The 19539-nt window shown below is 40.1% G+C and overlaps 1 protein-coding gene across 5 annotated transcripts in view; it reads left to right on the top strand.

Annotated features, from left to right (window-relative positions):
* The window catches only part of plce1 (phospholipase C, epsilon 1), a 99318-nt gene that overhangs the window by 68140 nt on the left and 11639 nt on the right, over positions 1-19539 (top strand). For 2 of the 5 annotated variants that reach the window (XM_074620997.1, XM_074620998.1), the window contains 26 exons: positions 70-180; positions 267-376; positions 545-661; positions 2865-2906; positions 3302-3430; positions 3532-3668; positions 4248-4354; positions 4638-4762; positions 4877-5021; positions 5295-5459; positions 6084-6198; positions 6359-6518; positions 6629-6751; positions 7570-7706; positions 7805-8043; positions 8657-8718; positions 9563-9728; positions 9813-9920; positions 10545-10661; positions 11765-11923; positions 12314-12449; positions 12714-12755; positions 16065-16183; positions 16398-16515; positions 18431-18568; positions 19162-19461. In XM_074620997.1, the coding sequence (XP_074477098.1) occupies positions 70-180; positions 267-376; positions 545-661; positions 2865-2906; positions 3302-3430; positions 3532-3668; positions 4248-4354; positions 4638-4762; positions 4877-5021; positions 5295-5459; positions 6084-6198; positions 6359-6518; positions 6629-6751; positions 7570-7706; positions 7805-8043; positions 8657-8718; positions 9563-9728; positions 9813-9920; positions 10545-10661; positions 11765-11923; positions 12314-12449; positions 12714-12755; positions 16065-16183; positions 16398-16515; positions 18431-18568; positions 19162-19461 (3427 nt within the window). The remainder of the gene's footprint in view (positions 1-69; positions 181-266; positions 377-544; positions 662-2864; positions 2907-3301; positions 3431-3531; positions 3669-4247; positions 4355-4637; positions 4763-4876; positions 5022-5294; positions 5460-6083; positions 6199-6358; positions 6519-6628; positions 6752-7569; positions 7707-7804; positions 8044-8656; positions 8719-9562; positions 9729-9812; positions 9921-10544; positions 10662-11764; positions 11924-12313; positions 12450-12713; positions 12756-16064; positions 16184-16397; positions 16516-18430; positions 18569-19161; positions 19462-19539) is intronic. The other 3 variants (XM_074621000.1, XM_074620999.1, XM_074621001.1) reach the window with 3 other exon arrangements.

Raw genomic sequence — 19539 nt, 5'->3', positions numbered from 1 at the left:
TTATTTGTTTAGTCATAAGCCCTATGACGTGACGATGATGTGTTTCTCTGTCCTGTCCCTACACCAAAGGTGGTGCCATTCTGTGGGGTTTTTCTGAAGGAGCTGAGTGATGCGTTAGACGGGACAGCAAGCATCATCAGCCTCAAACCACCTCTAGCTAACCCAGAGGACTCAATAGAGGTACAGTAAACACTCATAAGTGTACACACATCTCATATAAGTGACTCAAGCAGTAAGAATTGTTTTGTCTGTCGCCCTCTCTTCAGTTTGTATCGGACTACAGCGGCCAGCACAACTTCACGTCGCGGTCAGGTCCAGACGGACTACACGTGCCAGAGAAAGAAGCTACCGTCAGCAACATCCTCCAGATTATCAGGTACGCTACAGCCTTGAAAATGTGTTTTTTTTTTAAATGTAAAGACCAAGAAGTGACACAGCAAGTGTCTCTCTGCTTCACTTCCCACCGTTTGTACCACTTTCTTCTTTTCTTTTTGCTTTGATCTCAAATTTTCATGCACTTGACTCTCCTCTTTCTGCCTCTAAGATCTTGTAATCGTAGTTTGGAGGCAGAGGATCCTGATGAGGCGTCCACCAGTCCCTCCTCTACTGGCCCATCCCACGCGTCCAGAAACAACTCCTTCAGGGACCGCTGCCGCAATCAGTCAGTACCCTTTTTCCCCCCTATTTTTTTGCGTGACACATACGCTTTTCTACATTTTGTTTACCCCAAAAACAGCGTTCTTTCGGTATATGGCATCAGGTACCACACAGCAACTCTGGAGCTCATAAAAAACAAGTGTCTTGCTTAAGGATACCTTAGAAGGGTGAATGTTTTCTCCAACAGGGTCTTCCATCTGAAGAACGATCTGTGGGAGGTGTTGCACTGTTCCACTGCAGTTATCACTTTTTGTTTACTGGTGTTTAACTGTATTTCTTTATTCTGGCTCCTTGTTTTAATGCAAAACAGTTTTGTGTGTGTTTGTGTTGTATAGAGTTTTAAGGCTTTCAGCTTGTATATCATTACAATATACACCTTATTATTTCATGTTAAGGCTACATGTCTTTGGCGAATCGCTCCTTTAAGGCAGATTGGAGAGATTCTATTGTTTCGCACTGTGACCTTTCCTGCCAAAGGTCTGTTTCCAAAACTGAGTTCTTTATTTTCCCGTTCGTTCATAGGCAATGACTCATAGGCAAACTTTGCCGATGAGTCACTGAGACGAAGTATATAATGAGTCATTGTCTGTAAACAACCATCAAATAAATGAAATTAAATAGAAACAGACAGTTAAGCATAAAAGAGGGCAGGCTTAGAATGTAGTGCGATACGGAGCTGAAGCGGACTGTGGCTCCACACAAACACCTCCCTTCTCGCTAAACATTGCAGATTGATTGACGGATGGATGTCATGATATTTCTTGAAATTGGTTGGTACTAGTTTACGTAAGCACACGTCATATTTTACAGGAAGAAAAGGTGATTTGGATTTTGATGAAGTTGATTTTTTGTAATTTGTTTTGCATATATTGTTAAATAGGTGCACAGTATGAAGGGTTAAAAAGGGACAAAAGGGAATGTACGTAACATAAGGGAGGATGAATTTGAGCATTATAATATAGTATTTACCAATTTTGACTCCCAAGAATTTTCATGTGATTTTAAAGATATTACTATGATTCAATATTAGCTTATAATATTGTGAAAACATCAGCCCATATTACCTCATTATTATTATTAAGTTATTACCCCATTAATGTCACAATATTATCATTTTTTAATCCAAATATTTCACTGATATAACCATTGTTACCAAAATATTACTATACTACTACTCAATAGTTTTGCCTCATTGCTATCTTTAAATGAGTTTCCCCATTATTACCCGGTTTCATAAATTTCAGTCTAATATTACCAAGATATACCCATTGTTAATACAAAGATATTACCTGGTTATTACTTAATTATTACCTCTTTATTATCACTATTACCATGTGACCAAGTTGTACTATAAAGTTCTAACCAGAATTGAAAAATTCCTGTGCTTCATCACTAGTTGGTTCGTTTCTGAAAAGGCTTTTGTGGACATGCAACCACAGCAGTTTCTCTGGGAATAAATAACACAACTGCTATACTGATTTTCAAAAGACTAAAAGTTTATTTTTTTAGTGGTTGTACGCCGATTAAAGAAAATATCATGGGATTAATCAAACAACCTGATGCAGATACAGTGATTTCCTCAGATAGGAATATGTGGTCTGTGCAGCACATTCATTCCAAATTGTCTTTCATAAACACCGGCACAAGATAATGGGTTTGTGAAGGAACACATTTGCAGATTGTTATTGAGATGAGGTGATGTTCACATAAACTCCTGTGTCACAGTGATAAAAGATAGCAGGTTAGTTTCCTGTCACGACAGGAAGGGAGCAGAGCTCTGGTACGTTTCAGCTCACTGGTGGCAGGTTGCTAAGCTGGAATTTGGACACTAACATACAATGTTGTTAGAAAAACTAATTTCAAGCCCGGCCTTGTGGTGTTTGTGTTAAAGAAAACCTGGATTATCTTCTCTGTTTCTGGACAGTTTTCCCTGACTCTGAGTTATTATTCCACGCTGGAGCTCAGGATAACAAGACTTAATAATTTTGGCGAGGGGTTGTAGTGTTCATTTTTTCTGTACTGGAGCGGGATGCAGATAAATATTATCGTTCTTACTCAAAGAGGTTTAGGAATTCCTTTCCTGTGTTGCTGATTTTTCCTACTGGCATCCTCTTTTTTTGCTATTTGTCTTTCCACTTGAGAAAGAAACTTCTCTGTCTGCTCTTTATTCATCTCACACTTCCTCTCTTTCCTTCTCCCTTTTCTAGTTCCCATTCATTTAGGACACTGTCCGAATCAAACCATGTCTTGTAAGTGGTTATATCAGAAGTTTGATTATTATCATCTGACATCAACGTGGTTTATGTTGCAGTTTGAGTAGAAGCTTGTCTAGTATTCAAGGAATGCGCAATGATAAATGCATGATGCTTTTTTTTTTTTTTGCTTGTTCATCCGATGCACTACAGTACAGAGTACAGTTTTGTGTCTTACTGTAGATGCAGGTCATTTCTTACTTTTGACTTTAATAACTGCTTTACCTCATTTTCTGCAGTAGTTGAAATTAAATGTAGAAACTGCTTTACAGATTTCTGTGGAAATCTGTAAACTAAAACTTTGAAATTAACATATTAAATTCTGTTTTGTTTAAACTTTTCTCCTGATCCCACACTGAATCTCTGCTCTTGGAACTTCTTCCCATCTTCAGATTCATGGTGGGGGATTTGTCGGATTCAGACGGAGACTTGTCGTCAGAGCCGGTGGTGAAAGAGGTGGAGTTTCAGGGGACTGAGGAGACGCACAGAGCTTTCAGCCATGGCACTGAGCTCATTCCCTGGTAAGAAACACACACACACACACACACACACACACACACACTAACATATGTAGATAGCTCAACAGACACTTAACAAAATCTTTTGTATTTTCTTTTTCCAGGTACGTGTTGTCGCTACAACCAGACGTTCACCAGTTTCTGCTGCAGGGCGCTACAGTCATCCACTACGACCAGGACAGCCACCTCACCGCTCGCTGTCTGCTGCGATTACAACCTGACAACACAACACTCACCTGGGGTAAAATATGACAGAGAGTGACATTAAAAACATCAGTATAATTTAAAAGACATGGGTAGTTTTTTAACATTGATTCATGTAATCGATTTTTTTAAAACAGTATTAAGAAAATGTAAACAAATCTGCTTATAGAACTTTTCAGTTCGACTTACAACCTTGTGGTCTAGGGTTTGTAATATTCAGACTGTTGTTTATATATTTTCTCCCAGTAAGACAGTTTACCATTGTTCTTTCTAAATGATTATTTACATTTGTTCAGGTTGAATTAACTGCTTTGTCAGCAGTACAGTTTAAGATAAGTGTGTTTTATATCTCAGGTTGAAAAGCCCCCATTTCCTCTCTCATTATTACTCTTTAAACAAATGGAAAACAGTTATCTGGGATTTGAAAAAAAATCACATTTCCTGTGTCATTATTATGTTTTAAACACTATTTAAATGTGTTTATCCACGGTTGGTAAGCGCCATGTCTTTTGTAACACATCAAATTTAAACCGGTTGTAAACGTTGCACAAATTGCTCAATTTCCTACGTCTTTACTACATTTCAAACATGTCGTAAATGTGTTGATTTACGGCAGGTAAGCCTCAGAGCGGAGGGGCTTCCCCACCAGAGCAACCGCTGGGATTAGGACAGACTGTAGTGGCGGGACTAGCAGAGGGCCTCTTGGACCTGGTAGTGGTGAAGGTTTGTTGAATAAAAAAAGTTTTAAATTGCGAAAATCTTTAGTATTTTAATTTTGTTTAGAAATTGGAATTGTATGTTGTTTAAAACTAGTACAAAATTATGTCTTTTTCTGTAAGTTTACATTTGATACCATTATTTCAAATATTTACTACTGAAATTTCTCAAAGAATATCGATTTATCTTGTAGGATTAGTAATCAGTTTTGAGTTTGAATAGCATTTGACAGTCACGAGTTAGATTGCACTCATAATATTCATATCCTGTGTTTATTTTTAATGTACAGGCAGTGTTCCTGGGTCATCAGGGAGTCGACGTTCATGCTGTATGTTTGCAAAACAAGCTGAGCCAGATGACAGTGGAGGAGAACGGTCTCACCCTCCTCTACGGTCTCAGTACCACCGACAACAGGTTAGTGCCGCGTTACCACCAGCGCCCTACTTTGAAATCTACTTATTTGTACACTGGTACGTCGGTAAAACACCTTGCAAATTACTACTCTACTCTCCTAACTACTGCTACTAGACTCCTGCACTTTGTGGCCCCCAACAACACGGCACAGATGCTCCATAAAGGCCTGTCGGAGTTGGTGAATGCAACCAGGAAATTAAAGAAGTTTCCTGACCAAAGGTTGCAGTGGCTGAGGAAGCAGTATGTCAGCTTATATCAGGTAAACTCTCAACTGGATGATGCTTCCTTTGACAATACTTTTCTTGTACACATTTCGTTTTTTCCATCCATGTTTTAATTAAAAATGCTTGGATTTAAGGTGGACACCAAAAGTGGTATTATTGTTTTTCTTCACTGTGCTTTAAATCTGAAAGACCAAACTTTCACACGTCCCTTAAACATTTTTAAAAGGGCCTGAAAACTTATTGATAAAAGGATGTTTTCGTCCTTCCTGTCCATGTAATCCTGTGTCTTGTGTGTTCGTTTCTGTTAGGAGGACGGCAGGTACGAAGGCCCTACACTCGCTCATGCCATTGAGCTGTTCGGTGGGCGTAGGTGGAACATGGGTACAGGCGGAGTGGAGAAATCTGCCGCTCAGAAAAACAGCCCTCTGAGCATCAATGATAAGACCAAGAAGAAGAAGAAGGTCCTTGTCAGGGTCAGTACATCAAAAAGCTTGTTCATAATACATTTATCCGAGACTCTTAACTTCAGTGTTTTGCATGTACACTTGTGATCTTTTAGGATACTTTAGGCCAATCTGCTCCACTGTTGTCTTTACATTATACACCATTATACCACTGGTTTGACATGTTAAGAGCCTTTACAGAACTTCCTGTTTTCTCTAATAAAACAACTGTTCAGGACTCTACATATACAGTATGGCAAGACTCTGGTACATTTCACAGTTCAGTCTTGATCTAAAATATACTCTTGTACATAGGCCTGTCTTGATAATTACATCATCAACTTATCATGTGATATATGGACACGATAATTTTTGCTGACCTCAATATTGCCCGTTGTGTTTAAATGCATGTTTGTTTACATAAGGTGCCAACATGACGCCAGAATAAACAGCAGAGTTTTCCCTTACCAGTGTAAGACCTGGGCGCAGTGCCTAACCGTTTTTTTTACTGGGACAATATATCATCCAACTAAAGTCGTTATCGTAACAGGCCTACTTGTACACTTGCTACAGCGAATGACTAACACAGACATAGTTTCTGATACTGAATAGTTCCTCGGTTTTAACATATGGTTGTTTACACACCAAACACAGGGAGATAGTGGGGATTGCACGGATGACGAGATGGTTTCCAGGAAAACACGGAGCTGTAAGGAGGGACTGTATCGAAACGGGCCGGAGTCTGACAGCATCGACCAAGAAGATCCAGGTGACATTTTACGGAGCTATTAAGAATAAAAAATATGTGCCAAGCAAAGGACCACAAAGCCTAATTGAAAGAATAAAACAATCTTCACAAGACACTTTCTATGGCGCACTGTATTGTCTGTATGATTTTTATTTACCCTCAGTCCTCTTTGCCTCCACAGAGGACAGCTTCCCTGGACCATTCTCCCTCTCATCCAGTAAAAGCCCTGGATTGCTAGCCTCTTCCTCCTCCTCATCCTCCTCCTCCAGCATGGCGGGGTCTAACCATTCCCGCCCGCAATCCTCTCCGATCCTCTCAGGAACTGCCAAGTCACAACCAGGGTATGTCTGCATACTGTATACGATGACCGAAGGTGTGCACGTCTGACATCTAAAAACTATAGTTTTCCTTGAGGTTAAGATATTTTTTTCCTTTTCTCTGTGGGTCGTAGGGCGTGGAGCAGCAGGTCGTGGCACGGTCGAGGTAAAGGCTGTTTCAAAGGCTTCCAGAATCTCATGATTTCCGACAGCACGATGAGCTTCATCGAGTTTGTCGAGCTCTTCAAGTCATTCAGGTATAAACCACATATTAGTCGACTACATCCTGTTTTTGTTTTACATTGTTGGCGCACTGTACTGTAGTAACAGTCCCTAAAGCAGAGATTCAAACACATTTTACTGGTTAGATGTAACCATCCGTCATTCAGCAATGGCCTGAATGCATTGCTGTATGTACAGTATATTGTACATGTTCTGTTCTGACATCTCACTCCCCCCTTGTTACATAACTGTTGTGGTCTTATCAATAGCAGCGAAAGACAGTTATGATAAAAGAAATTCAACAAATGCTTCTCAAGGTTATCATCCCCAGCACATTTTCCAAGGATTCTTGTCCGTATAATATTTAGCTTCTAATATTTTCCCTGTCAAATGAAAGGAAACAATGTTTTGCCTTGATAAACGATGGATTATTCTCATACCAGTCCTCCTACATTTCACAGATTGTAGTGTATCCTCTCGTCTGCCTTGCTTCCTTTTTGAATTCCCCACTTGCTCAGCTAAACCCATGCAAAGAAAAAATGGAAGTACAGTACTTCAGCAGATCAGCCTCTCAAAAATCCTGCTTATTTTCCAAAGATGGTTCCTGAAATGCATTATATTTAGTCCTCCAACCACTGTCTCCTCCGGTGGCTGATTGACAACCTTTAAATTATTGCATCCATTCTATATCAAGAGCATTGAGAAGAACTCATACACGGTACAGCAAAATAAAACTAAAATATACAAATGACACCTGCCTTGACAGGTTGCAGCTCTTCCTAAAATAAACTGCTTGTCAGTCTAAGGTGGCTGAAATGAGACTAAAAACTAACGTGTGTTGTTTCCTCCACAGCATCCGAAGCAGGAAGGACCTGAAGGAGCTGTTTGACACCTTCGCCGTCCCATGCAGTCGCTCAAGTCCAGAGTCTGCTCCTCTCTACACCAACCTCAGCATAGACGACAAAGACACGGGGCTCCAGCCAGACCTCGGTAAAACAACAAACATATATGTTCTTAGTAGACAAAAACAATGTGCACAAGCATCGCCTCTTTTTCTACCTCGCCTAATCTTTTCTTCTTTTTCCCAGACTTATTAACCCGCAACGGTTCTGATCTCGGCCTGTTTATCCGGACGAGGCAGCAGATGTCTGACAACCAGAGGCAGATCTCAGACGCCATCGCGGCAGCCAGCATCGTGACCAACGGGACGGGGGTGGAAAACGCATCACTAGGCGTCTTGGGATTGACTATCCCTCAGCTCAACGACTTCCTAGTGAACTGTCAGAGAGAGCACCTGAGCTACGATGAGATCCTCAGCATTATACAGGTAGAGTCTGGAAGGAATGGATGAAGCAATGCAAGGACAGCACTTAAACAAATCTATTTAACATGAACTGGAGGGAGTGTTTGAGCCAGTATGGGTGTTTTTTTTTGGTTTCTTTTTGAGAGACTAGTTTACATGTTGTGGGTTTTAGTATGCCACGCCACAAGGGGGCAGTTAACATGTTGGTGAAGGGTCACGCCACACAATCAAGCAGTAAGTAGACACAGGTGGGCCGGCTCAGTGTGTTTGGCTGGTGATGAAATGGTTCTTCCAACAAAAACTAACACAAGTTAGCAACACAAAACAATAAGCTAGATTCAAATGCACAAGTACTAACACAGCTAAAGAAACTACACTCTGCAATCAGCAAGACGGAAGAAGCAAGCGACCGAGGATAAACTAAAGGTGTCACAACAGGGAGAGATGGTGGAGATGGAGGCCATATACTGTAGTTAGGGATAGAGAGAAGGATGAGAACTTGAACCTGATGTAGATTTGTGAATATGATCAGATGAGTGGAGAGAATTAGGATGAAAGAAACCTCAGACACAAGGAAGGAAAAGGGAACTGTTGATCAATAATGATATATAATTGTTTTATTCTTTCCTCTTTGCAGAAATTTGAGCCTTCATCAAGCATGAGACAGATGGGTTGGATGTCTTTTGAAGGCTTTGCAAGGTATAGAAGAAAAAATAATCAAAATACATTGCATGCATTCATGTCAGCACTGAAACACAATACAAGAAATGTATTGCATAGTATGTATATAATATATTTTTAGGCTTTATCGTGATATAGAATATATATATATATATATATATATATAATTTCTCTAAAATAACTGTTTGATTTAACTCTTTGATGCTTATGCTTTCTAGCAATCTAATCTGAACACTGAGCTGGTGTACTGTCATTTTGAAGTCATATTGGTCTTGGAAATTTATTCTTATTAAGTTTGACTAATTATTCACACAATTGAAAATATTTTTTTTTCTCCAAATTATAGTTTGCTGTTGGTATTTTATTTAATTATTTTATTTATTATTACGATTTATTAATTTTTGTTTTTATTTATTTATTATTGACAGACTGACTTATTAAATTTATATTAAATTGCATTCACCGGAAGATCGCTTTTATTTTGAAGTCAGTTCTTACACGCTCTTACCGTAATGCCTAGTACATACAGTACATGTACCACTAAACAACCTGGGGGCTAGATTGACCGTCTTTTTCGAAGTGGAAGCTGGCATCTTCCATCACCCTTTCTGACCACAACACATTTAAACTCCCTTTGGCACTCTCTTTCGCTCTCTGCAGGCTCTTCCCCTGTTCCCTTCTTCCCTCCCTCATTCATTGAGTATATTCGATATATCGCACCACCCCTATGTATCATAAAACAGTGGGAGTTAAAGTTTTAAGTTGACAACATTTAGCTAAACATCTAAGTGATTGCTTGCTAATTGTGTTCAGTGCAGTAGCATCCTGTATTGTTATGTAACCATCCCTCTCTCCACACCAGGTTCCTGATGGATAAGGAGAACTTTGCTTCTCGTAATGAGGAATCCCAGATGAACCCGGAGGAGCTGCAGTTCCCTCTGTCCTACTACTACATTGAGTCTTCTCATAACACCTATCTGACTGGACACCAGCTCAAAGGAGAGTCCTCTGTTGAGCTTTACAGTCAGGTAAGTTTTAAGGTTTTTTCATCTGGACCCATAACTCCGATTTTGCATGATCCTGTCTGATCATTGAATGTCATTTTTCACCAGGTGCTTCTGCAAGGCTGTAGGAGCGTCGAGTTGGACTGCTGGGACGGAGATGATGGCATGCCAGTTATTTATCATGGACACACACTCACCACTAAAATACCCTTTAAGGTTAGATATGCATTTGAATTATTAAATTCAGAAAAGGGATTGAAAGAAATCAAACACTGATACTCGTTGCTTTCCGCTCCTTGGCAAAAGTTTAAACAACGGAGCCATATCGCCAAACACAATCGTTCTGCTGTATGATGTTTTTTTTTTTTTTTTGTATTATTATTTTATTAGTTCATGTTGACAGAAAAGAACAAGTATACAGTTATAGTTTTAAAATAATTAAACTTAAATTAATTCATGGTATATTGTGACTGTACATATCACCCAGCGTGCAAATAATATACAAACATGCAAATCTATATATGCTTTAGCAATCAGCATGTTTACACAAGCAGGTACAGACGTACACAAGACCAAAATTAATATACTTATATACATGAATACAAGCATACTTAAACCTGCATGCACGCACGTACACACTCACACATCTGAATGTCAACAAACAAAACCAAACAAGAACTCATTAACTCACCTCAGTTCACTCTTGAGGGAAATATCAATACTATATATTTTATTTTTTCGAGTAAATCTCATGAGCATTGGTTTCCATTGAGTTTCTTTGTCTCATATTTGACTTGGAGTGCATTTTCTAAGAATGAAATCTCTCCCATGATCCTCCAGGATGTGGTGGAAGCAGTTAACCGGTCTGCATTCGTCAATTCGGACATGCCCGTCATCCTCTCCATAGAGAACCACTGTTCCCTTCCACAGCAACGCAAGATGGCTGAAATCTTCAAGGTAGCCTTTCTTTCTTTCGTCGTGTGTGTTTTCCATGTGGGTTTAGTTTGTTTCTGATGTGGTATTTCTTGATTCTGATTAGTAACCGAGTCATTTGTGTGTATAAAGAATGTCACCAATCAGATCAATTTCGATGGAGTCAAATTACTAGTGGTGCAATGGTCCAACAAGCCCATGGTTCGGTTTGTATTGCGTTTTTGGGGTTTGGGTTCGTAATATTCCTATATTGTATAAAGCCATAACACTAATTTTACACATGAACAAGGCAGGCTACTTTATGGTCAAGTAGGCATATCAGATAATTGCCTCTTCTGTGTCTCTGGCACTTCATCAAATAATTAGCAGACCTGTATTTAATAGTGTTGCGATGGTTCAACAAGCCCACGGTTCCTATTTGTACTGTCATTGAACGGTTAATTTTTTTTACGGTTCTGTTTTGCATCCCTAAAAATTACACATCGCTTAGCACTACCTTTTTAAATTATTTTAAAGTGGCCTCTAATTCTCTAAAGTTTTATTTGAACTCATGCACACATGCTCAATTTTCAGCAGTACCATGCTTTATATTTAGGGAATGACATGCACCTAAAGTAGTTTTTGGTTCAACCACACTCCTCCAGGTGGGAATGTTTTCCTCAGTGACACTTGTAACAGCACTTTTGGAGCAAAGGCACAACTCAACTCATTCATTTTCCGTGCACAGATTTTCTCAGCTGCTGTGGGCATTCGACCTGGCGCACTTCCAGCCAGAGGCTTGCTTTCCTAGTCTTCAGGCTACAACTGTCCATTTCTTTTTCTTTTTTTATGTTGTATACTCGAGGCCACACATATCTGGGGCATCGTGGTTTCATCTAACAAAACTTCCCAGCGTCCTATCCTCCCTGGAGACAGACTTCTGAGTGGCTTGATAAAAAAAAGGTCTTTCATGTAGAGACAGCTTACGTCACTCTGGGCTTGTTTATTTGCAATGTTGTTTTATGTTGATAAAAGCACTTTTTCCTTTCCTCTCCTGCTCTCCCTTCCGTTACATTCTGGTCTGTACCTCACATTATTGGACACCATTTATTGACCGTCTATCACATTTTGAATATTTATCCATCCAGACGGTGTGCGGGGATCGCCTCGTGACGCGCTTCCTCTTCGAGGGCGACTTCAGCGACGACCCTCACCTGCCGTCGCCATGGCAGCTGCGGGGGAGGATCCTCCTCAAGAACAAGAAGCTCAAAGCGCACCAGGCGTCGGTGGACTTACTTAAACAGAAGGTGGAGAAGAAAGAAAGAAAGACATCCTGTCCACACATATATATATAAACATAATTACATACATTATTTAGATTTAGCAGGTAGCATTAGTACATTCAATATTTAGCACCGTTGATTAGAGTGCTGTCACATAAATAATAGATGCTAATGTGCACCTCATCACACCATTTTACCTTGCACGCACACATAATGTGCTTTAGTATATACACACTATGGACTCTCTGCAGATAAGAGATTGTATAGGTAATGGGTATATTGATCATATTCAGGTATATCTTTGTAGATATTAGTTCTTATCACACAGAATGTTTTACATGTACTTATTTTCACTTTACAATGCTTTCTGTTTTGTTTTTTTGTTATTTATTTCATATTTGACCTCTTTTCCAGGCTCACCAGCTGGCCCACATGCAGGCCCAGGCTAGCAACGGGTCACCGGGGGTTACTTCGCCTGGCAACCACACCAATGAGGAAGAGGAGGAGGAAGAAGACGAGTACGACTACGACTATGAGTCTCTATCAGATGGTAAGGAGAACTGCAATGGTGTTTATGATCTCTGGAAACACACTTTAAAAAAACATAAAACTAACAAAAAAACGAAGATTTCCATGGATTCTGAGGCTAAAATATCTCATAAATTATATTCTTATGTTGTTACTCTTGAATCAGTTTTTCTGTTCACACTTTTATTCCGTCTCTCTTTCTTTTAACACTCAAGTCTCTCTTTACGTTGGTACTCTATTCTCACTCCCTTCCTGTCCTATTTTTTCTTGCCTGTTTTCCACTTAGCTGATGTCCTCACAGCCTCTACTGCCTCGTATGGCCTGGAAGGTAAATGCACAGCTCTGATGCGCCTCTCTATGTACCCGTGTTTCCATCTAGTTTTGTTTTGCCGTGGTAGCTGGTCGCTGATTCATTTTGTTCTTGAGAAAGTTACAACATCTTAGTAGAAATCCTACAGTATCTTAAAATGACTTCAGGATATTGAGCCTGCAATTGAGTTTTAAGGAGAAATTATGGTTGCAAATGTTCTTGCTATGGTTGTCTACCACTGCAGAATAACAACAGAGGAAACACTGGTATGTAGACGTGCACTGGCGATCTGCATTGTTGCTATAGACAGATTCCTGTGTGTGCCGGCGTACTGTAACAGCTGCTAGCTTTCTGCTTTTTGTGGACGTCCGGTTACGTTTTGCTGCACCGTAGCCATCTATCGTGCATGGTGAGCAGCAGTTCAAATTTTAACCATTACATATTGTATTGGGAAACACCGATATGGCCAAAATCTATCACAATACAGGTCATTTCATAACTCGATAACAATTTATATCACAATACAGCATGTTTAAATTCAATAAATAGATAGTCTATATGAAATAACCATATTGTAAAGCTTATTTTTGTATACTATTGTGTGAATTAAATACTTTAAGTATACTTAAATACTAAATTATATATATATATATATATTTAAAAAAAATAAATATATATATATATATATATATATATATATATATATATATACAGGCCTAGCCTATATCGCGATAGAAATGATACAGAATTATATTTTTTTATATCATTTTGATGATATATATCGTCATATTGCCCAGTCCTATCTGGAACCCAGTAAAAACTTAAAATAATTCCACCCTATCCATTTGAAAAAAAAAATCTCCAAAATATTCTGAAAGTTATAATTAATGTGTTAACACTGCGGGCTTGAACTGATGACCTGTTACAAGACGTCCTCCCTCATTTTTCAATGATAATAAAATAGGGACAACCACATGTGCTCTTCAGCACAGACGTCAAGAATCACAATAGGGTGCCATCCAAGCATATTTATCACTACTAAATTACTAACAATGGATGGTCCACGACATCAGAGGTGTTTGTTATGATTTTATCACCATTATGTCACTGCAATAATGCAACAATCAGCTTTAACTACAGCAGTTTTTCTTGTGACTTTGTTAATATGCACTCACACACACAATTACTTTTATTCTAAATCAAATTCTGTCACTATGAACACTGTGTTCAGAGTAACCTGGATGTTAATGTTAATAGTAATTGTGATGTGAGTTTGTGTTTGTGTTTTGCCTGCTTGTTTTTTACAGTATGTTTTTAACATTCTGCTTTAAGACGCAAGCTACAGTAGATATGCCACAACCTTGAGGAAATATGTAGGAAACTCTGCAGTATGGAGTTAGAGCAGGACGGGACCACACTGTCTACTTCTGTTGACTGTCCTTGAAAGACATGGTATTATGAATGACATCAAAATTAGATGCGTGTATAGAAAAAACAAAACATTTTATTCATTTCAGTCAGCATGATTTCTCTTTCTCCCACAAACACATCACCTCCCTTCTTCCTCCTCCCCTCCATACTGTATTTGTCTGTGACCTCGCCATCGGCTGGGCAGGCTCATCAGGGAAAAAAAACAAAGCCATCTGGTTTCTCAGGCCCCACGCTGCCCCCGCACTGAACAACAGACCAGGGGAAACTACCCTGTCCCGGTCGCAGTCCCAGCACTGCTCCCTCCATAATCCCTGCCCTCTGCTTGTCCCTGTCGGAAGAACTTACCGGTCAAAGACCTTTCAGAACCATTTTCTCTAATCTAAACCTCATAGAGTGATTCTGTTTTGATACTTCCTTTTTTTCCCCCTCAGTGAAATCTTAACCATTAACCAGATATCCTGACAAAATAAACTCCACTCCACCCTCGACTGTCTCCATTTGACCCCTACGTGCTTCTACTTAACATCAGCTGGCCCAGTAAATACAAACACTTGAGCAGTAAACCGCCAAGTTGCCACCATCTCTTGTTTAACGGTAGCTCCCCTCCAGTCTCTGGCTACTGTCCTACAGGGTGACATCCAGGGTCAACTCCGCTGCCAAACCAGTTTCAAAAGGACGAGATTCCAAACGTCAGGAATTAAACAAGTTTCTCGTGATAAAAAGCTTCTGCATTTTCAAGCTGATATGTTGTTTTTTTTTCTTGGCTGCGATGAATGTGTAGGAGGGATCGGGAGCAAAGGGAAGAACTCCCTGCTGTTGCTCCTGTTTACAGTTGATAGACGTCGCTTTGAATATCAGCGAGGGGAGGCCTTCGTGGGCTGTTGTTGCTAAGGAGCCTCCTCATGGGCTCTGCAAGTAGTCAGGGATATTGATGCTGCTTTTCCCCCTTTATAATTATTCTATAATTGTCCCTAATATCTGAATGAAATGCAGAACCACTCTAGATTATTACAAATAATTGTATGTGGATACACACCAACAAACACACGTAACATGTTTGTGATCATCACGTCACTATCCTGTTCATTAGACTGTGTAAGTTACCAGATCCATCCTACAGGTCAGAATATAGCAAAAAAAAGTTAAATTAGATGTATTGCTCAAGCACATTAAAACGGAAAGTTTAAAACATAAACTTAAAAATAATTCATTTCAAACTAAGCGGTAAACACCATGGTTGAGTGCTGAAATACCTTTCAAGCTTAAGAAAAACCCCAACCCAAATCAGCATTTGTTTTTACAAGAAGTAACATTCCCAGATGCTAAATTTACTTCTTCTGATATATGTCTTACTGGTGATTTAACATACAGTATATCAACTGGGACACAAACTCCCAACGCACAATTTTTGCTTGGAGAATAAATTTTAAATCCAGACTGGAATCTGTTTTTCAGGCCAGTTTTTGCCTCAACTATCCTGGATCGCATGTTGTCTGTTTCTAAGGCTTATATACATCAACAAATTTGATTGGAGATGATGTGCAGGAATTCATTAAGAAATATGTCCTCAAAGGGAGGCATGTTTGGGGGCGTGCTTGCTTGATTTGCAGGTATCTCAACTTGTCACACTCAACCATGATGGTTGCATTTCTGCCAGTTTTCACAACAACACTACTAAGTGTTTTCTTGGTAGTTTGTATATCGTTCAAAATCATGCAAATTTAATCTGCGCTGCATATTCATCCGTTAGTTTTTGACACTTGATTCACCCACAAAACGCTTCCTGAAAATGTGTGCTGCGTGTCCGATCCATTCTCTGCCTACGCACAGTACTCCTGTACACCTTTCGGTGTTAACACCTGGGAGCTAATAGAATTCACTGTATTTCCTAAATAGATAACATCCTGGATGACAAGCCAGAGGGGAAGAGCTCAGCAGACAAAGAAGAGCAACCCGTTGATGAAATACCGAAGAGGATGAAGAAGTCTGATAGCACCACGCAGAGCAAAGGAAAGGTAGGGAGCTACAGTATCAAATATTTACAGCTACTATGTGCCAGAGAGTATTTTGGATTCAAACAAATGCTTATAAGCATGGAGGTTAAGTATGTACTCCTACTCTCTTCTGCCAGTGTATCTATGAAATTCAGCCTCTGCTCCAACAAGTATGTCACTGTCTCTTCCAGTATAATGTTAAACGCGTTTTTCCTGTGTCTACCGGCACCTGTAGGTGTTCGACATGGAGCTGGGCGAGGAGTTTTACCTTCCTCAGAACAAGAAGGAGAGTCGACAGATCGCCCAGGAGCTGTCCGACCTCATCATCTACTGCCAGGCTGTGAAATTCCCAGGTAGAGAATATTTCATCTCTCATTGTCACACACACACACAGCTCTTTTCATTTCATTTTAACATACATGTCTGAGGGTTTCTCTTCTTATTCTTCTCTCCTACACGGATTCAAAGTGATTTATCCCCGGTCAAAAAACCCTTTCTTCCACCGTCTCCTCTTTTACTGTAGACATGCTATCGTTTTCTATAGCTCCTTTTTTTTCTATGTCTTGTCCCGGTCTATTCCACACCCATGTTATATTTAAGAGGTCAAACCTTTTCCCTGTATTTTTGAATATTTTTTCATTGGAAGTCATTTAATATCACAGTGTTACACTCCATTCCTCTCCCACACTGGACACCCACAGAGATGACGAATCCCCTTCTCCCCATGGGAAAGATGCGGTTACTTCATTGCGTTGTCAGTCCCAGAGCAGCACAACAAACAACATAGCTGTTATATACGTTACATTAAGGAAATGCTTTCGGGATGTCCTGGTGGCGGTGTATAGCTAGTATCCCAGGTTCAAATTTGAGCAAGGGCTTTTGTCACACGTCCTCTTTCTTCCAGTATTAACTGCTTTTTCCTTTTAAATACATGAAAATGCTCTCTCTCCAGCAGTTCAAGATGTTTGACTTTGCTTTCCCTCATAAAACGTCTCCTATTTTCTCTTTATTGGGATCTATCTTCATTCCATTCTACCATTTATCTCAATTTCTCAAATATTTCTTTTTCTCCCTGAAATATCAACCCTCTTATCTCGTCTTTTCCTCCCTCAAGTGTCCTCTTCTCTGCTTGTCTCCTCTTTTCTTTCCATGACATTTGCCCGTATAAACGTGCCCGTGTTTCCACTGGTATTTTATTTGTTTACTGTTTCCAGGGATCTGAGATCTGAGAAAGAGAAAACAGTCCGCTGTCTGAACTGGTTGCAGACGGACATGCTGCTCATAAAAACTTGTCTATAAACACTTAAATCATCTTTAAATAATACTCAAAATTCCGAAAAAGTACACGTCACATTTCTCATCTCAAATATTTTTTTCGGAAAGGAGACAGAGATTTGACACCAAATAGGAAATAGCTCAACTTAAAAGTACTATTTGTAACAATTCACATGTATTAATCGCTTTGCATTGCCACTGTGTGAACAGATTGTAATGTAACTTAAAAACTGAGACTGTCCCAGATTTTCTCGGTTGCCTTTAACAGCCTGTGGAATGATTTCTATGTAAAGGACTCGGGACGGTTTTGCTTCGTAATGTTAGCTGATGAAGTACTTTGCAAATGGCAAGCTAGTTAGTATCATGGAGATTGGACATTAACGGTGATATATGATTGTAATGTAACGTCATGTCACTGTTTTGGCCGATGCCCAGGATGATTACTCGTGCCTATGGAGTGCGAGCGCGAACAACAGGATGCTGACTGCAGTTCACTTAAAGGACTTTCTAAAAGTTACATAATGTCCCTTTAACAGTATATTCATTAATGTAATGACATTAGTCTTCGTATCATAACAAAGTAAGCGAAGAAGATTGTTACCATCTATCTGCTTCTATACTACATTATCCATGTTATCCCACAGATTTCAGGCCAAATCTTCTTTACAAAACACAAATAAGCATTTTTTTAAAGAGCAAAAACATATTTTTTCTATCTGCTCTGCAAATAATACACAACTTAAAACCAGCGCTATTAGCTCTAATCCTCTGTGCTCATTAAAACAAACGCACTTGGAGTGACGCATGGGAGGGAGAAGACCGACTTCCTCATTATGACAGAAAGTGACGGCATTTGGAGAAAATGATTTCTGGATGTTTAGAAGCAAATTGAGAGGTACTGATGTCATGCGTCTGGTGGCTCCAGCCTGTCTGTGTTGCATTATTGACCACTTTTCCTCTGTCCGCCTATTGTGTGTGTGTGTGGGAACACAGGCCTGTCCACGCTGTCTCCAGCCGGCTCTGGCAGGGGGAAGGACCGAGGAAAGAGCAGGAAGTCCATATTTGGCACAGCTCCAGCTCGCTCCAGCACAACAGGAGAGGTCACGACCCAGAGCCGCACCCCTGGGAAAGGTACGCAGGGCCTAGTGATGGTAACTGTTAGTATGAGTGTGTTTGTGGAAAAGGAAGATCTTTCAATATATGTATTTTTAGCTCTGTTTTAGAGATATTTTGAAAATGAGTGCAAGTAAATGTGGAGAACTTGATTGGACATGCAGTGAACAGTCGCCACGGTGCAAAGCAGGCTTACAAAATATGCCATAATAGGTTAGAGGTGATAAATGAGGGTAATTTCTTGTAAAACACCACACCAGACAGCCACAGTTTTAAGAGTATTTTGTTATGGCTGTATGTGAAAGAATGCAAGCCTGTAGAGGGTTTTAATAGATTCTGTTCTTGCTGTTGTGTTTCATGTTGTGATGAACTGAATACTGACTTAGTTTCTTCCTAGGGTTGCCAGGACATTTATTTGTTTCCCTAATAATATCAAGGAAATAAGAGTTGGGAAAGTTTGAAAACTTGCGGGTGAAAAAGTCAATGTTAAATCTCCTGAAAACTCGATCAAAATTCTTACGCTACAGCCTTAAAGCTCAAAACTGCTGAATGAGCAAATAGTTTTTCAGGGCCTTTTTAAACATCTCTCTCGTTCTCTGTTCTCCCTGTAGGCGGCGCTGAGCGGCTGAGCTGGGAGGAGCATCAGCACACGTCTCCCGTCCTCAACCCCCCCACCTCTCTCAGCGCCATCATCCGCACCCCCAAGTGCTACCACATCTCCTCCGTCAACGAGAACGCCGCCAAGCGCCTGTGCCGGTGCAGGCGGTACTACCAGAAGTTGATCCACCACACCGTGTGCCAGCTGCTCAGGACGTATCCGGCAGCCACCAGGATCGACTCGACCAACCCCAACCCTCTGCTCTTCTGGCTGCACGGCATCCAGCTGGTGGCGCTCAACTATCAGACTGATGGTGAGGAGAGACGCTGTTTTCTCTTTGTATGCAGATGAACTTAAAACGGCAAGAAAGCATTACTCCTTAAGACTTTTA

This window comes from Sebastes fasciatus, chromosome 20, assembly GCF_043250625.1.
Source record: "Sebastes fasciatus isolate fSebFas1 chromosome 20, fSebFas1.pri, whole genome shotgun sequence".
Lineage (NCBI taxonomy): Eukaryota > Metazoa > Chordata > Actinopteri > Perciformes > Sebastidae > Sebastes > Sebastes fasciatus.
This window is presented reverse-complemented; position numbering and strand designations above follow the sequence as displayed.